Source organism: Etheostoma spectabile, chromosome 11 (assembly GCF_008692095.1).
Source record: "Etheostoma spectabile isolate EspeVRDwgs_2016 chromosome 11, UIUC_Espe_1.0, whole genome shotgun sequence".
NCBI classification, from domain to species: Eukaryota; Metazoa; Chordata; class Actinopteri; order Perciformes; family Percidae; genus Etheostoma; species Etheostoma spectabile.
In genome coordinates, this window is record NC_045743.1 from 5,611,590 (window position 1) to 5,637,965 (window position 26,376).

The 26,376-nt window shown below is 40.5% G+C and overlaps 3 protein-coding genes across 6 annotated transcripts in view; 1 reads left to right on the forward strand and 2 right to left on the reverse strand.

Moving 5' to 3' along the window:
* sytl5 (synaptotagmin-like 5) overlaps positions 1–12,257 on the reverse strand; it is a 35,578-nt gene extending 23,321 nt beyond the window's left edge. For all 3 annotated transcript variants that reach the window (XM_032529169.1, XM_032529170.1, XM_032529168.1), the window contains exon 1: positions 12,086–12,257. The gene's annotated coding sequence lies outside the window, so the exon portion shown is untranslated. The remainder of the gene's footprint in view (positions 1–12,085) is intronic.
* A 580-nt stretch (positions 12,258–12,837) lies between these two features.
* On the forward strand, positions 12,838–15,985 carry LOC116697807 (dynein light chain Tctex-type 3). Of its 2 annotated transcripts, none has more exons than XM_032529288.1 (6): positions 12,838–13,000; positions 14,106–14,147; positions 14,293–14,416; positions 14,495–14,572; positions 14,989–15,080; positions 15,116–15,985. In XM_032529288.1, the coding sequence occupies exons 1-5, from the start codon at positions 12,974–12,976 to the stop codon at positions 15,063–15,065; spliced, it is 348 nt and encodes a 115-aa protein (XP_032385179.1). In that variant the 5' UTR covers positions 12,838–12,973; the 3' UTR covers positions 15,066–15,080; positions 15,116–15,985. The 2 variants fall into 2 exon arrangements, with proteins under 2 accessions (XP_032385179.1, XP_032385178.1); XM_032529287.1 differs by having other exon boundaries at positions 14,989–15,069; positions 15,101–15,985.
* Positions 15,986–16,233: 248 nt separating this feature from the next.
* On the reverse strand, positions 16,234–25,538 carry xk (X-linked Kx blood group (McLeod syndrome)). The gene is given in 4 exon segments (XM_032529213.1): positions 16,234–18,170; positions 20,711–20,884; positions 20,887–20,972; positions 25,076–25,538. Coding segments are annotated over 4 exon segments (1,434 nt in total). The 5' UTR covers positions 25,321–25,538; the 3' UTR covers positions 16,234–17,241.
* Positions 25,539–26,376: the final 838 nt, after the last annotated feature.

The window sequence follows — 26,376 nt, forward strand, 5'->3', positions numbered from 1 at the left end:
CTCAACATGACGTTAAAAGGTTTTCTCTCTAGGCTTCCATTTTCCTGCCATTTAAACAACAAACATGCATTGAGATGGTTATGTAATACAAGTTAAAGCAGGGATGGTCAGCCCTCTTAAAGCTGGAATATGTTTCTTACTGGAAGTATGGTTTAACTGGAAGTCTTTGTGAATGTAACTTGGTTACATGAGCAATCGTATATAACACAATATTCGTCCGAGTTTACGCCCACATCCAACTTATGATCCATCCAACTTAACTTACAAAGTTAAGCAGCAAATTGTGTGATTGACTGGCAGAAAAAAAGGGTCATCTACATCCTCTTTAAAAAGAAAATTCATTAGCTTCTACTTTAGCTTTAGTCTTGTTATTTCAGAGTGGGGCAGCAGCACAGATATTTGTTGTCTTAAAGATAGTAAATAAATCATACGGTAGCTCTTTCACCTTGTATCAGCAGAATCTTCATCATCCCGGAGGCTGAGGCTTTTCGAGATCATTTATTTATTTTTTAGCATGTTCACTACCACACAATGTTGACAGAGGTGGCAACTGTGTGAAGAGCGGCATGTCCAGATCATTAATAAATTAAGCAAATTGTCAGTTCCATGTAACAGACAGTTGCATGAGTCTGTTAACCTTTATTCCGGCAAGGACCTACTGTCCTTTGTGTTAATGTATAACCCTTAAATCCCCATGTGGTAATGCACAGGATGCTGTACGCTTTCCTCCTGAATCATTAATGTGAGACGGCAGTAGTCGGTGATGATGAGTGGCAGAGAGCCTCTCTTGTGACCATTAAACAGCAGGTCACTTCAGCTCAGCCAGAGATCTCCTTCTGCACAAGGCTGCCAGCCAACACAGGCTTTTATATGGGTCACACACACTTAAACAATGGCAGACATGCATTAAGTGTAGAAAACATTAATTATTAATCAACAAAGGTCCATACTGACAAATCTCACAGCTGGTTGCTCCGGTGCCATGACACACAGCAGAGAACAGAACATATTCTAATATGATGTATCTCTGCTTTGGTATTTTCTACTATACAAGTAGGGGTGTTTTCTGGACTCTATGTACTTTTATTAACACCCAACAACATCAGGCATTTGCTGCAGTCATGCAATGTGGGAGTTACCATAATTACCAGTTAACTTGTATAATATACTCATCATTGAAATCTCCTAAAGGTCAAATATATCAGTCTTGGTGCTTAATAATATGGAAGTGGAAGATGCCAAAAGTCATTCAAGGTAATTAAATGATAAGTCGCCGGTTATATCTGTATTCTTCCCGTGAAAAGATCAAACCCAACAACAATTGATCCTGTTAACAAGTATTGTCTGCCTGATGTAGCTTACTTACTTATTTACATTAGGGACCATTGGGCTTTGGGCTGAGAGCCACATACAAAGAAGGGAAGTCTTGTTAGAAATAACAAAAATGTAGAATACCACCAGACTTATCCTCTAAATCCAAATTTAATGGATATAGTATTACATCATACAGTATTTTTAGCCATTTAAGTTGTCCAAGGACGTAAATGCAAGTGACACATTTTTCACATTGCACATTCATTTGAGCCTTCAAGGGTGTAGCATGGGCCAAGGAAGAACACAATCATTTTTGGAGAGGATTCAAATCCCTGACACAGCTTATTTTTTCACTTTTGTTAACATTGCGAGATAGAGCATTTGTGCTGCATTCATTTGGTGACAAAGATTTGTCCCTGACTGGGAAAATTCACACTGCATTAACATAGTGAGAGAGGGCATGCCTCGGTGGAGGTCTGCGCTCTAGTGCAAAATGGAAGTTTAAGCCATGCGGGGTGTTAAATGGTTAAAGGAGTAAATCCAGGGGGATATATTGTGACCATGACAGGTGTAGTGATGATCAAAGCACAGCAGACATAAAATTCAATTGCTTTAAGTAAGAGGATAAGATTACGTGAACGTAAAGCTCTTAAGATAGATTTCTTCACATACTGTATATACCAGCGAGTCAGGCCAATCAGATTTACCAGCAGTGAGTCTACAACAGACAACGGACTGAGAGCGCTCTTTATGAAGCAGTGACCGAGATGCTTTGTGTCTTTTACAAAAGAGTGCTGTGCAGTTTCAGACAAAATGGTTTCCACCTCACACAGCTGCTCTGAACGTAAAGGAAATGAAGCAAATAAGAATCATCCTGCCATCTCAGCCAGCAAGGTGGAATCTATAGGTGGCCATCGTCTTCACATGGAGCAGGAGATGAGATCCGGCATGCTGGAGGAGACTGGAGAGGTTTCCAGGAAGAGACACGTTAAATGATACATGACGTGTTTGTCCAAGTGGAAAACTTTCCCTGCCTGTGTGTACTTTTCACTGAAGTGGTGACCTCTCTGTCTGTTGCTCATTTTCAGTCTCTTGCTTTGTCGCAACACACACACACACACACACACAACTGAAGGTCTGAGCTCTGGTTGAAACCTTTCATAACACCCCCCCCCCAGGGCAGATAACATATCCGCACCACTGCAGCATACTAATAACCCTCTCTTGGAGACCTGTCAGACACACCGTCCGTGTTACTGTCAATCAAGTATGGACATTCATCCTCTGAACTTTCTGCGTGTCAATAACTCAGCACCAATCATGGTTTGTCAATCAGAATCCAATTTGAAACCTTAATTACTTGGCTGGCTCAAAGATAATGAAGGGACTTCAGACGGCGATATCAATAACTCACCTCTCCGTCAAGCCTTTTGGTGACTAGCATTCTGTCCTCGCCAGATTTGGCCTTTTGTCTCTGATTATGAGTCTACAGAGAGGGTGGGGATGTCAAACTGCAGCTGAGAGAAAGATCCACGATAATAGCAGCCAATCCTTAAATCTAATTACTAAACAGGCCGTCTACAAATGTTGCATGCTTGGACTGGAGATGAGTATTAGCACAGGAGAGAAGGTTGACTTTTTGAAGGCTTAGGTGGTTCTTGCGTCTCAAGGCAAAAGTGTTTGTCGTTGCTCTGAACAGTCTCACTCAAAGCCAGGGGATGAAAAGCTGTCCGTCTATAGAGGGGCATGACATAATCGCTCAAATGGGGATAACATCACACACTTACTGACAGTCTCTTCTGAAAGGCATTAATGGTGTTGCACTCGTTTGTAGACACAATAAGTGACAGCTATTGTGAAGAATTACGAAAAAGAGAAAGACTCAAAGAGTTTGTTTTTTTAAATTTAGTTGTTACCTCTGCCAAGGAGGTTATGGTTTCGGTTTGGTTTGTCTGTTTGTTGGTCAGCAGGATTACAGAAAAACTACTGGCCTGATTTTCATGAACCTTGGTGGAAGGGTGTAACATGGGCCAAGGAAGAAGCAATTACATTTTTAAGTGGATCCAAATCATGGGGCAGATTTGTGACTGTGCCATTTACATTGAGAGATAGGATGTTTGTGCTGCATTCATGTGGTGTGAGAATTATCAGAATAATTAGTTCCTGACTGCAAAAACTCCCACTGCATTAACACTGTGAGATAGGACATGCCTTGGCGGAGGTCTGCACTCTCTGTGTACCCTTGCCGTTTTTATTTTTTGTTTGACCACCACTGTTGCTTAAGTCCTGCCCAAACCCCAGCTAAAATCTAAAACGCTGCCCTTACAGCCATGGAGTACACGTTGCAGCCACCCTAACATTATAACTCTCACAGGAGACGTCACCAGTAATGACCTATCAAGCTGGCTGTTCTCCATAGTTCCCTGCAGGGCTCAATGGAGCAGAAAATAGGAAAAACAAACCGACAAAGTTAGTGCCTCTATGAACCTAATCTAGTGCTTCTCTGTCAGTTGTGCTCCGGTATACTCCCACCACTCCTTCCATTTCCTGCTCCTTTCACCTTCATTGAACTCTCCTGTATCCGTATTATCGGAATGCTGCGTTGTTGTCCTCACAATGATGAGTTGTTTGTGTCATTTCACCCACTAATTAAGAGGAAAGGGCAGTGTGGGCTCAGGAAAAGGCTGCCACTCCTCCAAACAGACCAGCAGAGAGGACGCACAGAGATGGAAAATGGAGGATTTGGTCTTGTTGTTGGGTGTGAATGGAGGAATAAAAGACTACCAGGAAGAGAAAAGCAGATGTGGACTTAAAGGGAGATGGAGCAAGAAAGTTAAATCAGGTGTTCAGTGATAGCTTCAATGTGAGATAGGTGTCCTTATAAAGCTTTATTTCCCATCAAACAAAACCTCATCGTGTGAGAAATACAAAAAAGAAAGTCCTTTCTCCTCCTTGTAAAGCAGACAAAACACAGCAGAAGTACTGTGGTCACTGTAGCATGGAGCTAGTATTTTCTGGGAAATTGCTTTATTTAACACTGCTGTGTAATAAAACATTCACATGTTAAAATTGCACCAAAGATAAAAAAAGGATTCAGACAATTTCATTTCTGTGAAGTTTAAAGCCAGCGGAGCACGACAAAGAGTCTTCTTAAAACAGGCTTTCCAAATTTTACAGCCTTGAAAATTTCATATATTGCAGAGAATATTGGGACTATCATAGCACTCTTCAAACAAATGCCAATCAACAACCAACAATCCTTAAATTCTGCATTATTCCAAAATGTCTAAAATGTTTCTGGTATGCAAATCTACAGCCATGTCATCTGATTTAGTCACAGTGGTGTTTTGTGTTGAATGCTAACATCAGCATGCTAACATGTAGGGCTGTAATCTCCCAGTCGACTAGTCGATTTATTGGTCGATACGTTCTGGCTCGACCAAAATTCTGATTGGTCGATTTTTTCATCAGGTGGAAGCATAGACCGTTACGGTCTGTGGGCGGAAAGCATCCCTGTTTCACAGGTAACAGTCTGTCTTCAGAACACCCCCTTTTTTTTGGATTAGCCCGACCCATGGGGACAGATTGAAGAAAGAGCTAGAAAGCCTATTTATTTAATTGTGCGTATTTAATTTACAGTCCGTCCTCCTCTACCACGTCGAAGACATCGGCAGTGTGGCAGCATTTTACAAAAAAAGATAACGGAAAAAAAGTTGAATGCAGTTTGCAAGTAACAGTTTGCATATCTCAGCTCGACTACAAACATGGCACATCACCTAAAAACGGTAAGCTAACTTGTCTGCGTTAGGTTGCCCTGTCTGTTTTGAGTAGGCTATATGAACATATCAGAAGTGGCATATTTCATAGTCTAATAATCGTATAGTACTATAGGCGCACCCACCTAATTCTTCCCTTTTGTTAACATTGCTAGATAGGGCATTTGTGCTGCATTCATGTAGTGTTGGAAAAATAGTAAAATGAGCTACCAAACTTGGAAAATCGACCCTGCATTAAGAGTGTGAGACAGCACGTGCTTTGGTGAAGGTCTGCACTCTCTGAGTGCCCTTCTAGTTTCTTTATGTGATTATACGTGCGGGTAACAAGCTTTCTGTGAGACAGGTCAGGTGACGGAAGAGCCACAAACATACTTCAGCATAATCTCTCTTCCCATGCCCACATTGTAAACAGTTAATTTCTTCTGCCAAAAACTGCAGTGAAATGGCCCAGATTTCGAGCCACAGTCAGCCTTCTCGCCAGAAATCTGGCACTGTTTAGGTTTATGATAGAAACTGTGAGATGGTTCAAGTGAAGGCAGTCTGGTTGTTGAATAAACACATCCGTATTCATTTCAGAGTATCTGAAAACAAAAAAAACTGTTGGGATCTTTAAGGAACTCTGTCAGAAATGATCAACAGATAAAACTAAGCTAAAGTGTTTAAAATAAGATTATGTGTGATCTTTAATGAGATGCATCTTTCCACAGAAAAACCCTTAACCATAGTTTTTCAGCGTGTTAAAGATTTCAGTGTTATCACTACGAGCACTTAAAGAACAAGAGATGAGAGGTTATTAGTACGAGAATGGATCTCATTAACCCAGTTTCAGTCGTGGTCTCTGCTGCTTCTTCACAGAGAAAGAGACGTTTGAATTATAAACAGCTTCCTCTCCTTTCACCAACACGGCTGAATATTTCATAGTACTCATTCCCGTTTAACGGCTGCTTGCCTGCCACATTTTGCTGCACTTTTTCTTTTTAATGCACGACCAGCTAAAGGAGAGAAGGGAATCCTCCAAAACGGTCTGTGTGTGTGTGTGTGTGGTGTGTGTGTGTGTGTGTGTGTGTGTGTGTGTGTGTGTGTGTGTGTGTGTGTGTGTGTGTACACAGAACAGTGTTACAATTAATCAAAGCAGGGGCAATTCTAGGATCAGACCTTTAGGGGGGCTCAGCCCCTACTGAGAATGTGACACGGATACAGTGCCATGCAAAGAAAACCTGCTAAATCAGTAATTGCATTATCTGATAATCTCGGAGCTAACATTTTGACACTGTTAACACTTTGATGGAACTTAACCTGACACTTCACAAGTCACAGTAATAACGACCAACTTGACACAACGTTCTAACATTCAACAAGTTTAGTTTACGTTTCAGTTTGGGTTCTAACTTGCACCATGCAATTATTAACTTCTTCTCTGGGAACTACCAACGTTAAACTTCACAACTTCACAACCGCGCTCCTCCTCTCCCTCTGACAGATTAGATAGAGACTCAGCCAAAGGTAGTCTGGCACAACCACCTCCGATTGGTCAAAACTACATTTCTGTTGACTCTGTTCTTGAGTGGGTTACAGGTGCATAGCATCGGCAACAGCAACACACAGGATATTAAACCAGTTTCAAGCCTTTTGAACCTGTAATGTTTTTTTCTCACAGATGCACGATGAAATTCATTGTTTGGAGGAAAGATAAGTGCCTGGACTAGCTGAGCCTCCAGCACGGATCGATGAATAAAGATCCTGTAGCTAAGCACAAGCTAATGTTTAAGGCAAATTAACTTCCGGTATCCACTTTGTAACCTTTTTTCCAAACTGATGAAAAGCCAATAGAGTTTATTTGCAAAGGACCATATTGCTGAACACATTTTACGTGGTTATGACATTCATTCAAACACAGAACTTGTAAAACTAAAATTCTAAACAACAAAACAAGAGTAGTTCTACATGCGGGCTTTCAACGACCCACACATTTGCAAAAAAAAAATGCACCTGCCAATTAAAACTTTGACATTTTTCACACAAAGGGCATCCTGACAATTACTGAATTCTCATGTACTTAAAGCCTTCAGAGATGCTTCAGCAACTTGGACTTCACGACTAGCTGCTTCCCTGCACTTTCTGATAACACACCATTTATAAAGATGTAGTAATGGCTTTATTAACATTCATAAAAAAATGTCTAGATTAGTCATGAGCCATTAATAATAACAATTTCAAGGTTTGCCAGGTTGTGAAAAATCCTTTCGGCATCATGTCTGCAAGTTATACATGATAGTACGTCAATAATTAAAGGAATAGTTTGACATTTAGGAAACATGCTTTGTCACATTGTTGGAGTTAGATGAGAAAAGCAATACCACTCTCACATATAGCTCTTTATGTACATATGTTAATTGTAAATTGTATTTGTATAACTTTTCGCGGTAATTGTATTTTCTTCTATTCTATATTTTTACTGTCATGCACAACAACACAAAGGCAAATGCAAATAAAAGACCTACCTAAACCTGTTTCTAAATTCTGATTTCTGAGTAAATATAAGGCTACCGCCCCCCCCCCCCCCAAGTCGGTCAGCTCAATGGTAAGAACCAACACAGTGAATACAGACATTTCAATGTGGACTTCGCCCATTACAACAAATATAGGCGAGGTCAAAAGAAAAATTCTACTGGAACTAATGATTAATGCTCAAGATTATGCAATTAAAATGTGAAAGACGCTCAGATGTTTTTATTACTCCTACAGATGTGTCTCCACCTGTAATGACATCATCAAGTATGTGACCTACCTCGAACGAATAAAAGCGCTCGGTTTGACCTCATGAAGAACAAAATGTCCTCTAATGCCTTGAAAGAAGGTCAACTTGACCTTGTATTAGCGTTTTACCCACTGTAGTTTATCATCTCTACATGGAAATGTATCATCACAATATTTCTCAAATAGAGACATCATGGTCAACTATTGTCGTGTGTTAATTAATAGTTTAAACAAAATGTAAACGTTTACACAATCCTGTGCTAACGCGCTATACTATGAACATGAACACGATAAACATGATAGCTGCTTAACACTATAGCGTAGTCATTGTTAGCATGCTGTTAGCAATAGCTTAAAGCACCATTATGTTGAAGTTACTCACAGAGCCGCTTGCATGGCTGTAGACTCTTAGTCATGTTTATCATTTCTTTTTTACTGATTTCTAATCAAGACATTAAAATATCATTACATGTCTTATTAATCCAAATCACTGAAAGATGGAAACTGGACGTTGAGTTACGTTTATTTTGTTAAACTACTATTCCCACTTCCCAGAATAACCCTTCAAGCTTTCATTTATTTAAACTGGACTTTTTTTTTTTAATAAGAAACAAAATAATTTTGCCTGTTATCAATCCAGTTTATAATTGCATAACACAGTGGCTATGACACCCTCTCATCCCATTACAGCCGTCCTAAGTCTGTTCAAATATATTTATTGATTAAACACCTTGATGTGCATGACTTGCTAACAATGCATCTAATTAATGTCAATGTTTGATGTACCCTCTGCTGTGTTGACTTTTCCACACAGCACACTCTGGTCAACATACTGGAGCTGGGAAATAATAATATGAATGATGTCATTTTAAATTAAAGGGTTTTTTTTGAGCATGTGTGCATCCACACATTCGCCTGATTTGAAGGTTGAAGAGTCCCATCATCCCATCACAGCCCACTGTGCCCCTCTGAGGTGCAGTTAAACATCCCAGAGTTACCACAGTGTATGGCATGTGTCCGTACACATTACAGGTTTAGGGTGGGCGATACAGAGGCACCTGCCTGACCAGCAATCTATTACCCAACTGAATCATTCCTCTCAGCGCTGCCTCCAAATTACATTTCTGCTTTTTTAAAACCATTTTTTCCGCCCTCCCACATGTGCAGTGCTTGTGCGTGGATGGGCTTCCACTGACTACATCGATGCAGCCGTGATTGCACTAGGATGCGATGCATCTCTGAGCCGGCGTTGGGCTATAGGCTGCATACCAAACAGAGGTATGCTCTAGAGAGACATGGATAAAGAAGCATCAATGAGTGGGAGGGAGGGAAACCCTGCACAACATGGCACAACAGAGATTAGACGTTATTGAATGCAGCAGCACAGATAAGCTTTGTTGCCGCAGCTCGGCTCATCAGCAGAGTTAATCTGGAAATAATCATGCAGATTACAGTAGGTTTAATAAGGTAATATTTTATGTGGCTCACGTTTTAAAGGCAGACTATTATGTGCATCTTGATTGCACATTTCCTGTTCAGTGTTTGTGAGAATACAAAGGAGTGGACAGGATTTATGTGGAAGACAGAGGAGTTACCAACAGTACTGCTCCATTAAAAGGCAGAGAGCATACAATTAAGGAAAACTGTACAACAGATAGTGCTGTCAATAATTATAAAATACTGCCAAAAATTCAGATTCTTGTCTTAACTCAGTTATGACCTAATTTATAGTCAGTGTTTTGGTTTTATAGGTCAGAGGACATCATTCTGCCACCATGAGCTGCAGCCTGTCGCAGAAATAATATGCCACACCACACACACACACACACACACACCACCACACACACACCAACACACACACACACACCACACACACACACACCACACACACACACACACACACACACACACACACACACCACACACACACACCACACACACACACACACACACACACACACACACACACAGTGTGTTGAAGATGCAGACCTCTAATGCTGTGTGACTGCACTCCCCAGGGCTTCTTTCAGCTTCACTTGACAAGCTCTGACTGCCTGCATGGAGAGAAATCAGGGAATCCCTTCTTTCCCTGGCCTCTCTCCTCCCCCTCAAGCAGCCGTGTGTGTGTGAGCTGTATAAAAGCTTGGTTATCATTAGGGAGCCATTCTCGCCGTGACAATGATAAAACAGTCTCAGCAGATACTGCATCTACCGCTTACAGGAGCCAAATGAACCAATTTAAACAAGCGTCACATTTGACAAATGATAGAACGGCGGTGTGTCTTACGCAGCAAAGGCTTGTTGTTCATGGGGAAAGAAAAACAGCAATGTAAAATTGGTCAGAGATGATCAAATATTTTTCTTTTGGGAAAGCTCAACCTTCAAGAGGCTGCTTATTCTAATACCACATTCACTCACAGGATTTCATAATGCACCTAATGATAATGTATAATGGGTGTTATTTTAACTCATTAGCACAACTGCTTTGTTTTAATTTACACCCGTCTCCAGTCACACAGGACTGATGGATGATGGAAAACACTGATATTGTCTGTGGCTACTTTGTCAGTGTAAGTAGCCACTTATAGCCATTTTAATGATTTGAATTGACCTTTTCAGACTACATTGGTTGCTTAAAATAACACTTGCTCCCAAATCACTACAGTAAATAAGACTGAACCTTGATGCTGAATTAGTCCACTGGTCCATTAATCCATGTGTTATCCCAAAATCAATCTGAGTTTACCTCAGAATTTAACTAAATATTACATGCAATTTAGTACTGATGCTAGTAGTATTTTTGATAAGTGATAACAATCCTTTAAAAATAGACAATAAACATTTTGCAAAAAACGCTTATTGGCGAGAGAGTTAGAGGAGTAGACAGATGTGAGAGTAGTATTGATCTTTTCATTTAATTGACTGTAACAAAGTCCATTAGCGTATTTCCCTACAAATTCTAAGCTATTCCTTTAAGTATCTTTATTTAAGATTATTTTCGGGGGATTTTTTCCCTTTATTAGAAAGAGATAGTGGATAGACAGGAAAGGTGGGAGAGAGATGGGGGATGACACGCAGCAAAGAGCCGCAGGTCGGACTCAAAGCCGGGCTGCTACAAAGGAGTCAACATGGGGCGCACACTCTTACTGGGGGGGCTAGTCGTCGCCCCCTTTGCAACAACTGCTTTCAAACTCCAATTCAATTCAATTTTATTTATAGAATCAAATCATGACAAGACTTATCTTGAGACACTTTACAGATAGAGTAAGTCTACCCAAACACTATAATTGTCATTTTTGCATCCTGCATTCATCATGTATTTCAGACTCAAACCTTCCTATCACGACTTCTGGTTCCTGAATAAAGGCTTCAAATCCTGCAGCTGACAACATCTTACCATCTTCAAAAGAAGCGTCATATGTCTTTTATCTTAAACTTGATCTCACATCTCTGCTGAGAGTGGCAGCATCAAACACAACACCAACTAATTGAGGCTAAGCAGCATTGTAATGAGGTCAGCATGTTGCTTCCTCAGAGTGCTACACCTCTCCAGGCTTGATGCACCTACTGAACGTTGAGCCAGATATCCAACCACCTCTAAAGACATTTAGCAGCATCACTGTGTCGGTCACCTCTTCAGTAACACCAGTCTTCCCTGTAAAGCCCCGGGATATCCTGACTAATCCAGATGAAACTACCACAGACAAGGTCAGCGTGAATTAACAACTGAAATATAATTGGACCATTAACCTAAAGTCACTTTGCTTTATAACATATTCGAAAAGGTAAAGTTACATCAAACCCACTGCCCTACTTATTATGACACGATTGGTTTCAAACCTCAATCAGCAAGTTAATTGATGCACCGTGTTCTCATCATATTATTAAAATTAACTGAGTCTGACTGCAGGTTAATCTACCGTCGAATCCAGCCAGAGGCGACAAAAGACAAGGAAATTAGCTTTTTGCTGCATTGCACCTGCCAAAACGCGCTTAACTTTTGCCGGGGAAGTGGGGCTGTCTGGTCCTGCTGATGTGTGACTAATCCTCAGAGGTCGTGGTCGTGACGGCGGACAGACAGCCCTCCTCCACCCCCCAAAACAATAAGCAATACTCAAATGCAACAACATTAACTGTAACGGCAAGCAGCGGCTGAGTGTGCTATATGTGCCAGAAACACGGCGGTGTTTGGCGTCCCGGCGTGTTGCCGGTTGACCTGCAGAGCGGCGGTGTCTTACCTGGCGGCTGCGGACAGCGGAGAGGAGCCGGCAGATGAGCACAGCTGGCTGGGAGAGTTCGCTCAGGGATCAGGGACCGTACGTGAGTGTGTGGGTGCGCCTCGGCACCGTCTGAAGGCAGATATCCTCAGCCAGGTGTTCCCGACAGGAGGGGGCGTGGCGTGGTGTGTGGTGTGTGTGTGTGTGTGTGTGTGTGTGTGTGTGTGTGTGTGTGTGTGTGTGTGTGTGTGTGTGTGTGTGTGTGTGTGTGTGTGTGTGTGTGTTGTGTGCGTGCGTGCGTGTGTGTGTGTGTGTGTGTGTGCGTATGTGTGTGGTGTGTGTGTGAGCCTACATACACGCAATCCTCACAAATCGTCTGACAATGCGACAGTTTCTGCAGTTGTTCCTCTTATGTTTTTATTCAATACACTTAATGACCCAATTAAACTGCATTATCAATATTTTACAGTCTGGCTATGATTATTATACATATTATTATAACTGGACTACTGGTTGATATAGCCTATACGCTATAGTAAAATAAAAATGAAAAAATAAAACAAATAGTAGGCTACTTTTTTTAAACAATTTTTAATCATGAGTGGAGGTTTCAATTCAATTTATTGCTGTTTGAACTATTTTATAAAACTTGTGAGGACAGACATTTTCAGTATTTCTCAGATGAGTTATGCGCCTTCTGATGTTGATGCTGGTCTAGTGTTGTAGTGTCTCACTTCCACCACAGTGAGGCGACATCATAAAAACAAAATAAAAAACAGTATTCAGCTTCCGGAAGTGCAGAAATGTCTTTTCTGAGCTCTTTGACTCTTTACAACAGGAAGTAAACAGGAACAATAACCACAACTGAACCGGTTATAATTACGACAACACACCTCTTTATCAGCAACGATGGAGGAATACAACTCTGGAGATGAGGTGAATTGATGTTTAATTACATTTAATTGAACTATCGAAAGGTCCGCAGTTAACACAACGACTCGGTTAGCTGACAATTAGCTAAACCAGCTAGCTTAGTCCATTAGCTGAGGCTAACTGTTGTTTACATCGGGGTGTGGTCATCATGGTCATAAGGGTTACGGTTATACATTTACAATATTATACTACAATATATACCCAGAAGTGTATTAACGTCAGAAACAAGAAGTTACAGTGACAAAACAATTGAAACCATTTCCAAAGCTTGCTGGTGCAAATAATGAAGTCCGCATTTGTCTTAAGGTTAATCCTTTATTTTGTAAATGCATCTTATAACATAACACCTACAAAAAGACTGACTGTGAAGGATTAAAGACGAGCATACGAGATCTAAAACCATAACTCCTACACAGCTGAGGTTGGAAACCCGTGTAGCTTCCCAAGTCCTAGTTCCTCCATCCCCCTCACCTGGGAGTCCCTTTCTAACCTCTGATTAGCACACATACACGCAGGTGACGTAGCAAACAAACCTAACACACACACACACACACACACACACACAAACCCCCCCCCCCACACACACACACACACACACACACCCACAAACACCCCCCCCCCCACACACACACACACACCCATACACACACATACACACCACACCACCCACACACCCACACACCCCACCCCCCCCCACACACACACACACACATACACACACACACACACACACACACACACACACACACACACACACACACACACACACTCAAAGCACGCATGCAGCACATGTCCAAATTTGCTACAACAACATGTACAAAATTAAATCAGACTTACACTTTAAGCCTGCTTAGGTTTAGCATCAACAGCTAGGCCTGCCGCCTGTCGCATGTGCAATAAATCAATTAGTTAATTTTAAAATGGAAATTATCGCGGCCGGAGAAGTTTTTTTCTTTTATTGGGTTTGGTTTTTATTCGTGTATTTCTTTTGTCAACAGAGACTATCAGTCCATTTATGTATTGTTTTTTGGTGGTTTTGTTCTTTTACAACAACAACAACCTAGACACAAACTAACAATGTTTTTCCTTCTTTAAAATTGTACTGCAGGTTGTCTTCAATGCCGACGAGGTTAATATCTCAATTAAAGAGGTACCTTTTTTTTAATTCATGGCAACATTAATAAACTATATTGTATTGTGAATCCACTCTTTGATGTGATGACAGTCTCTCTCTCTCTCTCTCTCTCTCTCTCTCTCTCTCTCTCTCTCTCTCTCTCTCTGTGGTTTTGTCTCAGTGTATCGAAGGTGTTATTGGTGGAACAGAGTACAACCAGAGTAAAGTGAACCAGTGGACGGCCAGTATAGTGGAGCACTCTCTGACTCACCTGGTAAAACAAGGACGGCCGTTCAAATACATAGGTGAACCAACGGCCAGTCAACATGACACGTCAGGATGTAATATTAACATTTGGAGCTCATATGTCTGATGTTTTTCAGTGAATTGTGCGGTCATGCAGAAGAGCAGCGCTGGTCTCCACACAGCCAACTCCTGCTACTGGGACACTGCCACTGATGGTGAGAGATGACTTTTAATGAGAGCTGTTTTTGTTTTGCTCCGTACCAGTGTCAATATGATACGTGAGTTTCAGTACAGTACCTTACTTTAGGACTTTTTTCATTTATTAAAAGAAGCCAAATTCTCACGTTAAATCTTGTCTTAACACAAGCAGCAGTATACGAACTTTGCAGAAATACGAAAATCTAATTATTATTTATATCTGGAACTATCTGATTTTGGTATTGACCAATAATGAACAATACATTTCAGTAAAGAAACACCAATGGTACTGTGTGTTTGATGTAATTTCGAAACAGTGTTTCTATTACATAGTATTTTATTTGTCAGTTTAAAAATGTCCCACTAAGTGCATACCTCGGTTAGTCCCAATACTACTCCTGTGTAATTTCTACTGCTTGTTTGTGTTTTTCAGGAAGCTGCACAGTGAGGTGGGAGAATCGCACCATGTACTGTGTGGTCAGTGTGTTTGCTGTTGCTGTGGCACTATGAGCTGCTCTCTCTCTCCTCTCTCTCTCTCTCTCTCTCTCTCTCTCTCTCTGCTAACACCATCATGTCTGAAGCTTGAAATGGCACGGTGACCAAGAAGCCATGAAGATTCTCCGATGATACCCTCTGTATGTACAAGTAGCTTATTACTCCCCACAGGCTTGAACAACTTAACGTCAGGATAAGAATTGGGGTTTGTAAGTCGACAGCCTGCGTTTGTGTGAGGAAAATCTTGCTAGTCAGGACCAAAGTCAGAATTCAACCCTGAAGCAGTGACTTCTTTGGTCATCAGATGTTAAAAAAAGAACTAAATCTTTTTGACGTAAAGCCTGATTAGTTTTAGAAATGCTAGCAGCAAGACTCTGGGGATGGCAGTGTCAGTCAGTCAACCACTTTGGTCCAGACTGAAATATCTCAACAACAACTGGATATATTGACATTAAATTTGCTACACACATTCAAGCCTCCATCAGGATAATTTGTGATGTGTTGTGATCTTCCGACTTTTCCTTTAGTGCTATCATCAGGTCAAAATTTGGATCTGTCCAATACTTGGAACTAACTTAACTCCCATCAGCCTCAGCTCTGCTTTGTGATTAGCATGCTGACATTAGTTTTTAGCTCTAAGCACTGCTCTGCCTAAGTACAGCCTCAGGGAGCTGCTAGCATGGCTTTAGACTATTTTCATTCATCTTCTTCAGTACATTCCCTCATAAAACAGTTGCTGTAGTTTGGTATTTAGGAAAAGTCTGACTGTTGTGTTTTAGTAACTGACTACTTGTATAAAGTGTCTCTCCTAGTCGTGTATTTCCAGGAAGAACGACTAATGCACTTTTTCTAGAACTTTTCCGTAGAAATCCTGGCATACTTGTGTAAAACTAAGTTCATGAAGGCTCTGTAATAAATTAATTTATTGGAACGTCTTCAGTGCAGTCATTAAATGTATTAGTAATTCCCAGTTTTTGCATCTAAATGCGTATTGATCTCTACAAACCAGAGGGATTTGTTAAACAAAGGGAGATAAACGTTAAAATTTTGCTATAGTATGTCCACTAGATGTCAGCACAGAACTGTGTGTAGCAATTGCTTCTCAGCTAAAAACAAAACTAATGACAATTTTCACATATAAATATAAATTTATTTAGATTTTTTTTAATAAGGATTTTGTTTCTAAATGCCTTTTTCTTTTGCTTTGTATGAGGATATCCGATGTGTACAATAGATTTTTCACATTTTTTTGGCTCATCTTATTTGTACAAACGGGAGCATTCATTTGATACCCGAGGTTGTCATCCCTCTGCTGATTCATTGCAAAAAGGAGTAGGTGCAAAAACAAACACACTGACATTCCCTCTCTTTCACACACATTAAAGGTTGAAAATAAGCAAAAATACCAGACATTATTCAATAAGACATAATCGATTTTTGTGTGCACACAATTTGTGTTTATATTCTAACTAATGAGACACACAGACGCAGAGCTGATAGAGAAGCATTAATTAGAAAAATGCAAATACATCCAAATAAAGCATTTCACATCACTGCAGCTGTTGTTCATCAACATTTGAACCAAAGTCATGCTTTACAGTTAGCGTGTTTGCTGATCAAACAGGCTGTGTGTGGAGATTCACATCTCATCGTCAAGCGCAAATACATCACAGAAGCAGTGCATATTAATGATAAAGCTCTTATCAAGGAGTAAAAAGGCTGATTGCTTGCAGCCATTAAACTGGGGGGGAGGGTCAGTAAACAAACCTATACAAAACAGACCCCCCCCCACACCTCCAAAGAAGTTCATTGAGGCTCCACACATGCACACCTCCATGCCACTATTAAATACAATCAATTTAAATGTATGTGATCAGTAGTGCAGCATATAAGTGGACACGGTCTCCCAAACTAAAGGAAGTAACAGTGTCTGTGTTTTTCTTTGTATTAAAGGCTGCAGGATGACAGGTTCGCATGTTGGCTGATGAGACAATTGATGACAGAACACATCTCCAGTTAAGGACACATTTGCTTCATGTAGGAGTAATAGACAGTGGTAGAAAACAGAGTTGAGATGGATATATGAAAGGATTCCAAGTGTAAACTCAACTCGTGGAGGGACTCATGTGGCACTTAAAAGGTTACAGAGTCAGTTGCTCCTCTGGATGGCACGTCAAACGGTTGTGATGCTTTAAGCCTTGCCGGTTACACTGTGGTTAATGTCCCCATTGATTCCGTCACATATATTATTGCCTATTTCATTACTTGTGTCATAGATTGTTGTATCATTGAGCATGTCATACATAGTTTCATTAGGCATGTCGTCTGTGGTGTCGCTGGATGTGTCGTGGGCTCCATCATTAGCCGTCTCTTGGCATGTGGTGGGGCTGGGTGACTTTCCCATGGGCCTGTTCTGTGGTGAATCAGAGTTGCACATGAGACAGAGCAGAGAGGAGCAGTTCCAGAGACCCTGGGGCATGCTGGAGGTGAAGAGCTTTCGACATGGATGACAGAACTGATAGAATACCAGCATGAAGAAGATGGCGATGGCGTAGGCGACCAGCAGCTGCAGCACCAGAAGGGGGGCACAGGTCAACTTGTAGAAGTCAGTTTTATAGATGAACCACAGCAGCAGCAGCGAGGCGTTCTCCACAAAACGCAACATGTAGTACACTGCCACGCGGTACCAGTTCTGGGACTTATTGATGAGGTCCGGGTCGTTGAGTTTCACTTGCACAGCTGACCAACAGAACATGTTGATGCCGGCGTAGAGGAAGGTGAGCAGGCAAAGCACGATGGTGGTTCCCACCCTGGTCAGAGTTTTTTCTATATTCTCAGGGAATGGAGAGTGGCTCTGCCAGAACAGTATCCACGGGTAGAGAAAGAAAACCAGGAAGTTAAGCAGAACCACAGGCAGGACCCAGAGCTGCAGCACAGAACTGAACAGAACCAGAACCACCACACGGGTGGCGATCTCAAAGCTCCTCCACAGGAAAATGCACAGATAAGCCATGGGGCGGACGTCCACTTCATAGTCATCATATTTGATCTTAATGGCCAGGATGTTGCAGCGCAGCGCGCCGTACACAATGGACAGGAGGGAAATCACCATCAGTGTGCCTGAGATTGAGAAAGAGAGACAAAAATATGAGCACACCATCAAGTCTATCCTCTGAAGTTCAGGTTGATTTTGGATTCATTTAAAAAAAAAAAAAAAAAAAAAAAGAATTCATACATACATTTGTTTCTTTGAAAAACTATTTGAAAAATATCTGACTTCTCATACATTAGATCTATCAAAGGCTTTTGATACTGTGGATCATGCAATATTAAAACAAAGACTTCAGTATCGGATTGTCCGAACAAACAGTTTGTTGGTTTGGAAACTATCAGGTAGATCTCAGTGTGTGCAGGTAGATGGTCTCACTTCTAGTCCTCTTGCGGTATCCAAGGGTGTGCCCCAGGGGTCAGTGCTGGGACCACTCCTATTTATATTATATATCAAATTTTCATTTCTATGCTGACAACACTGTGATATACTGCTCTGCATCTACACCAAACCAGGCACTTTGTCAGCTACAACTTGCTGTTGATACTGTACAACGTACCTTGTTTGATTTAAAACTTGTTTTGAATGACGACAAAACAAAACTCATGTTGTTTTCCAGTGCAAAATCAAAGTCACGGAACCTCCCTCCCATCATTACTTCTCAGGGCTCTGAGATTGAGTACGTATCTCAATACAAGTATCTTGGTATCCTAATTGATGATTCTCTTTCTTTTAAACCTCACATTCAGCAGTTGGTGAAAAAACTGAAGCTGGGTTTTTATTTTAGAAACAAGTCATGTTTTTCCTTTGAGGCCAAAAAGAGACTTGTTGCTGCCACTTTTATGTCAGTGCTGGATTATGGCGATGTTATATACATGCATTCGTCAACTCGAAGCTTGAAACTTCTGGATACTGTTTACCACGGAGCTCTTAGGTTCATTACTAACTTTAGAGCCCTTACTCATCACTGTTCATTGTATGATCGGGTTGGTTGGCCTGCATTGTCCACCCGTAGACTTAATCATTGGTACACTCTAATTTATAAGGCTATGCTTGGTCTGCTTCCCCCATACCTTCAAACCTACATCATAAAGAAAGGTACAGGAAGATATTGTCTTCGTTCTGATGACTCATTACTGTTATCTGTCCCTCAAGTCCGGACTGAATTAGGAAAAGGGGCGTTTAAGTACGCGGCCCCCTATGCTTGGAATCAGCTGCAAATTGTCCTGAATCTTCAGGAGATGGTTTCACTGGCTGCTTTAAAAGTACTTTTAAATGACATGGAGGCTGAACACACTGGCTGTAGATGTTATGATTGATTATTCTGATGATCCTTGTTGTTATTCACTATTGTTGAAATTTAGATATTTTATGACCTTGTTACTCACTATTTATTAACAGCATAAAGTGTTTTATGTTTTATGTTCATGATATATGTTATTTGTTATATGTCTGCAACCTTGTTGTTTGTACTGCTGCTTATCTTGGCCAGGACACTCTTGGAAAAGAGATTTTTAATCTCAATGAGTTTTCTTTCTGGTTAAATAAAGGCAAAAATAAAATAAATAAAAATAAATACATAGAAAATGACACTGGTGCCTAAAATCTAGAAATATTTAGTGATAGCTCACTAAAGATCACTTAAAATATTATTATAAAACTGTTCAGCCAAAATAATGTTTTCGTAGTTATACACACAAATACAGCAGAAAAATGCAAGAAATAAAAGTCTGCAGACATAAATAAGATACAGTGTAAAAAAAAAGCCTTTTCAACTGGTTTTCTCAGCTTGTCTACATGATTTATAAACAAAGATACTATAAATAAACGTCAGAGGGTTAAAACAACATTCAAGTGCTCATGTGGTTGGTAAGAAATTCCCTATTTTTCCTCCTGTGCAGAGCTGCAGTGAAGGCATTGTACCAAAAAGAGTGTATTTGGGGGTAAAAAGACTGGAACTCTGGATGACACTTGATTTGACTAACTAGACGGCTCCATTAACTTCAGGTAAACATGGGAAAACACATTGTGAAGGGAACTTTTAATTACCAGTACAAACAGTAGGAATAATTACAGTGAGCAAAAAGAGGTTTTTTAAATGTACATATGGGGACTATTGTTTTAAGATGAACTTAAGTGTATCCCTTAAGGGCCCTGAAGCTCCCATTCACCACATTCCGGTTGTTAAATCAGTAAGCGTGAAATAGAAGTGTCACACTGCCGGGAGCAGAGGAAATAAGATTTATACTTATAACATCTATTTATTTTGTCCTAATTTGACATCCAGATGTCCTAGTTTGACTTTGGGTGAACCTTTATTACGTCTCTCTCAGTAATAGAAATGCTGGCTCCTACTAAGAGTTGGGCAGCCAGATCTGCAACAACTGGCAGAGAGAAACACTGTTTTCCATCCTTGATTTCAGAGAGGCAGTTACATAACACCACTTTGACTCATAAAAACACCATCCTCTTATTTCCAATATGGCACTTAACTGATCAGCCCACATCATGCTGGAGCTGTGGACAGGCGACGGGGGATTGACGGTACATGTGACCGTAACATCAAAGAGTCACACACATTTAAAGTACATGTACCTTTCGTCCTCCTCACCTCTTCCAATGGAGACCCCCTGCTGCAGGATGCAGATGTAGAGCTGCAAGGTGAGCTGGGGGGCAGATCCCAGGAAGGCCTGAATGACAGAGGTGCGGGCGAAGGCTGCACGGTGTGTAAACAGTTTCCCCTCCGCCTGCCCCACCTGCCGTTCCACCTCCTCAGACTGACCCCGCGAGGTATCTGCTTCTTCCTGGTGATGCTGACATACGGTTCCTCCACGCGGCCCACACTGCCATAGATACAGAACGCCTCCAGACACCTGCAGGAACAACCACAGCAGGAGACCGTTATGAGCTGCAGACTCCATGAACAGCTGCACATATTGTAACTTCTCATTATTCATTGATTTGCAGGGGATTCTTTTTACTTTTTCTTTATTAGGCTCGCCATTAGCTCAATCAACACAGCGGCTCTTCCTCCTGCTGTCAACACACGACACATTGGCAGATCAAAGTCACATAAAAACAGAAGCTTCCAACAAAAAACAGAAACAAGACTTTACAAGAGTTCCAGGCTCAGTTGTGCTTTGAGAGAAATGCTAACATGCTGCCATTGACTGCCAATTCGCTGAGGTTTAACAGGTCTAATGTTTACGGCGTTCATTAAGCTATATCAATCATGTGTTCGCGTGAGATCTTTTGTTCTTGTTTTGCATTCTGTGGTACTGGTTTTACTTCACAGAAAATTGTAGCTATTTAGGGATGCCTTTGATTAATTCATTAATGTTTTAGTCTATAAAATGTCCATCTCAATTTCTTATAACACAAGGTGACAACATTGGTGATGAATTGCTTGTTTTGTCAGAGCAACAGTCCAAAATAAAAAATATTTAAGTTAACAATGATATAATAAAAAAAACTTGTTACTTCATGGAGAAGGTCGCATTTCGTAGCTTTTTAACCTGAATGTTTAAATCAATATCTATCGGTATGAATACAAGAGAGAGGACTTTTAACCAGGGTGCTGAGCATGTTATTGCGGAGTGCACTCAAGGAAACCTGGCTGAACTGATTAGCAAATTAAGTGTGAGGTTAACTTTCAGTGCTTAAATCAATGCCAAATAATCGAAGGCAGGAGGATTAAGCCCAACGTCGTGCTGAGCGGGTCAGATGGTTTATGAGTGGAGTGCAATAACAGTAACATCTTTACTAGTTAAAATTCTCAAAATTTAAAAGTTGTGAAGGTGAAAATACTATTCAGAAAATCCATGCCCACAGTGTTTAAAGCGGAGATTAAGTTTCCAACCTCCACTCGGCAGTGAATTACATTGGTTGTCCAAAGGGGTACTATCAGCGCTAAACAGATATAGGTGGCCCACTAAGAATTTATTTTTGCAGTAAATTCGCAAAATCTTCTAGGGACTCTGCATTATCTGATTAACTTTGGTGGGACACAGATTTTCAATTTACTTACTGGAAAAGTCCAGACAGTGGAACTGTCTAGCTGGGTTTCAAAGTTTTTTTTTTCCACAACACATTTCAGTTCACTGTCAAAGAGGAGTAAGAAACAAGGAAATATTTACATTTCAGTAGCTGGAATCAGAGAATTTATAACTTTACTTTCTTAAAAAATTGACTCAAAACAATTAATACTTTATCAAAATAGTTGGTGATTAGTTTAATAGTTGACATCTAATCCATTTCTCTTTCAGCTCTTCCAAGTGAAGTAACTATGCATTACCTATATCTATAACTATATATACTGTATATCACTGTCTCTTGATGCAACAGAGCAAAAGACATTTTTGAGTGGTGGTAAACTTCAAACTGTATAAAAGCTGCACAAAATGCCAGCAATGTACTTTTACAATACCACACAGATTAGACTCCATTTTTGTAATGGAAGCACCAATGTCACTGCTGGTATGACAAAAAATGATAAGAACTCTGTTTATGACTCTGTTTATAGTATTACAAGTGTTGTTTGGGTGGAAAAGGAGAGGAAGTGTAGCTGTGCTCTAAGCAGCATAGACGGACATCTGTGTTGTCAGGGATAAGGGGCCGGGGGTGACTGTGCTATTCTTAGTTCTGCTCTTCACTGAGGAAAGACGTAGAAGTCCGAACAGTAATCATCTGAACACACTCGAGGGGAAACAGGCATGGCAGGGTCAGATCCACCGAGGCCACTGCTTGGGAGTCAATATGCTGCAAGAGACGTCTGTTCAGCTAGCTGACCAAGAAAAAACTATAGATGTTCCTGGCTCGTTGAAAATATAACCATCTCTATCAGTTGCTAAGTTTAGATTCTCAAGTGGAAGGCTTACTGAATAGTGACAAGCCAGAAGTGCCAGTCCAACTTGTCCAAAATATTGAATTTATGATGATATAAAACAGAGAAAGGCAGCACACTTTACATTTGAAGAGCTGGAAGAAGTGCATAATAAATTACTGACTTAAGTGATCAATTAGTGAAATAGCTGGTTAATTTTCTGTTGATTGACCAATTGATTCATTCAACTAAATAAACTGCAGAAGAAGATACTATTGTATGGGCTTATAAAACGTCTGAACATAGTCAAGCCAAAATTGATACAAATTAACAGCTTGTTTGGAAGCTTGAACTGAGGACCATTTGGGCTTTTTGCTTCAAAAGAAACTAAAAATCCAGTTTAATAAGCACTGGTAGTGACAGCATGTGTAGAAGTAAATGGATTACCAGACAGCTTTAGTCTCATTTTGTCCTAATATTCTCTTTGTTGCTCACTGATCAAGTTCTTGCTTTTCTGTATGACATTTTGACTGTCCTGAAACTATTTTAACTTATCAACAGACTTTTAAATAATTGTGAGTGCATTTATTATGTTGTTTGATCTGATTTTTATTTATGCTTCTATGCATTTCTTGTCTTGTCTTAGTGTGAAGGACTTGAAATATGAATAATGAGATTTATGTACTGTATGACATATCTTTACACACACACACACACACACACACACGTGTGTGTATATGTGTGTACACATATATATATATATATATATATATATATATATTAATATATATATATATATATAAAACTAAAAACTAATCCTGATTTAATTAAGTCTGTCAGCCTTTGTGTTGAATGGAATCATTTCCCTCTGATCCGAGTGGGACCTTTTGCTCAGAGGCCAGGATGGCTCGGATCAAAGTTCATCTCTTAACTAATCAAAGCACCTTTGCTTTGATTGAGCAGACGATAGTGAGTCTATGCAAATCCATTCAGACAGACTTGGGAGATAAATGTCTTCTCTGCTTTTGTTTATACTGTTGTTTATTCTCTTGTTCCCAGTAAAGTCAGAAACTCGTAAAAAAAAACTGCCTGTTCTTCTTTTATATAGAAAAAAGTGTCTGCACATGAAATTAGGATATGTTTTGGATATATTTTGTGGGATCCTTGTACATTTTTTAACATGTATTTTGTCTTTGTAGAAGTATGAGGAATATAATGATGTAACCAGTTTGGGGTCTTGCTCTTTGTCATGTTGTCCATTGATGCCTTTTTGTCTTTGTAAGTTAGTTGTTGTGAGCTAAAATGTGCTCCTTATTTTGATTCATGTAGCCTTCTTTTTATTTTCTACTCCGTGTTTTATGTTATTCCTGTGACCGTGCAGTTATGTGCACGGTGGTAAAAAAAAAAATGAAAATTTGTTGCAGATTAATTTACTGTAAATCTACTGATAATGTGTTCCCATTACAGCAGCAACTAACTATTATTTAAAAAAAAAAAAAACTAATAGCCCAAAACTCAAATTCTCACGATTAAAAAGCTGAAATCAAATTTTTGTAATTCTTTTCTTGAAAAATGACTCAAATGATTAATCGATTACCAAAATACTATACTAATCAATAAATTGACTAATCATTTCAGCTCTACTTTACTTATTACAGGGGATGAATGGCACCACAGCCATTTCTCCTGCTATGCAGTATTAGGCTCCTATAGCTGAGGCACACGGACAGGTCAGGCCAGGGGTTTCTACAAAAAGCAAATATGCTGAAAGAGATCATCCTTCAGTGTGTAACAATATGTCAGATTGTTCATGCGATGTAATATGATTTCAGACAGCGAAGTCATGAAGAAATCAGCTGAAAATGATCCAACTGTGAAGGAAATAAGCATACATAGACAGCGATGGCTGCCAGATGTGTGGACATGTAACATATCGATAAGAGTATGATGTCTAAACTCAACGACACACACACACACACACACACACACACACACACACACACACCCAGTTTGTATGTAGCCAGCCAAAGACAAAAGGTCGGAGAAAATGAAAACAGCAGCATGTGCGCAATGCATTCATCAAACCGTAAGCAGCTTATGTGCAAACAGGCCGTGTTTTTAACGACAGTGAGGGACGAACAAGCCAGCACTGACCTGACGATGGGTCCAAACTGCAGAATGTGCAGCAGCAGGACGAGTGGTCTGTCTCTGCCGAGGTCCCGGTGGATGAAAGTGAGGGTCAGCTGCACGAGCACAGATGGTACGAGCGTGAAGAGGAGCGTGAGCCCTTGCCAGATCTGGTCTCCAGCTGAGCGGTATGTGGAGCTGAGGTAGAGCGCTGCCGTGGTCTCGGCCGTGAACAGAGACACCGACACAAAGATGGAACTGGGGAGTCGCATCCTCACTCACTCCGCCATTTGGGGAATGTGGCTTCGCTCACGTTCCACACACCCATGCCGTTTCCACCAGGCAGTCGGTCGGTCACCCGCCGGAGAGGACGGCGTCGTTTCAGGCAACCGCCGCTGCCGCCGCAGCTCATCCGCGATCTCGTGCAAGGCAGAGTGCTGTCCCAGCCAGGTGTTGTCCCGCAGAGAGTCTGCGGGGGGCGCACGGGCGCTGAGAAGCGCCTGTCAGTGAGAAATGACGCCCTGCAGACAATCATTATTGCATTATTTTAGGCTATTAATCATACAAATCACAAAACTAATAGGAACAGGAGTGTCATTGAATCATTAAAATGTTTTTATTTGGGATGTAATAAATGAGTTTCTGCAAAGCTAATTTGGACTATCAGCTCCACACACACTCTCTGCGTTTCTCCGAATGGTAATGTTCAGAAGATTGTGTCACCCAAGATTACCTCTTCTGAACCTCTTCAACATGTTTTTTAAATCCTCCGTGTCCTCCTTGGCTACTAGCAACTGCGTGGAGGAGGGGTGGGGTGGTGCGCGATCACGGAAAGCTTATTAAAAAAAGTCATTACTTAGAATTCCTCATGAAGGCGACAGAAACACATAGGCTCTGTATTTCAATGGAAAAATGCAATAGAAGACCAAAATAAATGAAAGCGAGGGAGGGGAGCAGTGAAAATAGATAGCCTAACAGAAAAAAACTCATAAGAAAAATGTAGGTTTGTAATTTATGGATTCTATTTGGTAAATATCATCCTGAAAGTAAATAAGTGTTTTCATTATTAAAGTTGGAAACTACATGACTCCGGTAAGCTTATGTAAGAAATGATTGCATTTTTTAAAAGTTTTAAGGTGTTTCAGTTGCGTTCTGTGCTGCCTTTATGTTTTGGTCAGCACAACAGTTTTGCACTTTGGTTGTATCTATTTTATTCTGTTGAAAACTATGTTTTACACTAAATGTTACATTATTCATAATAATAATAGTGCAATGTCATTGTTCTGTTACCCTTGTTTTATATGGAAAGACCTATTAGTTTTTAAGGC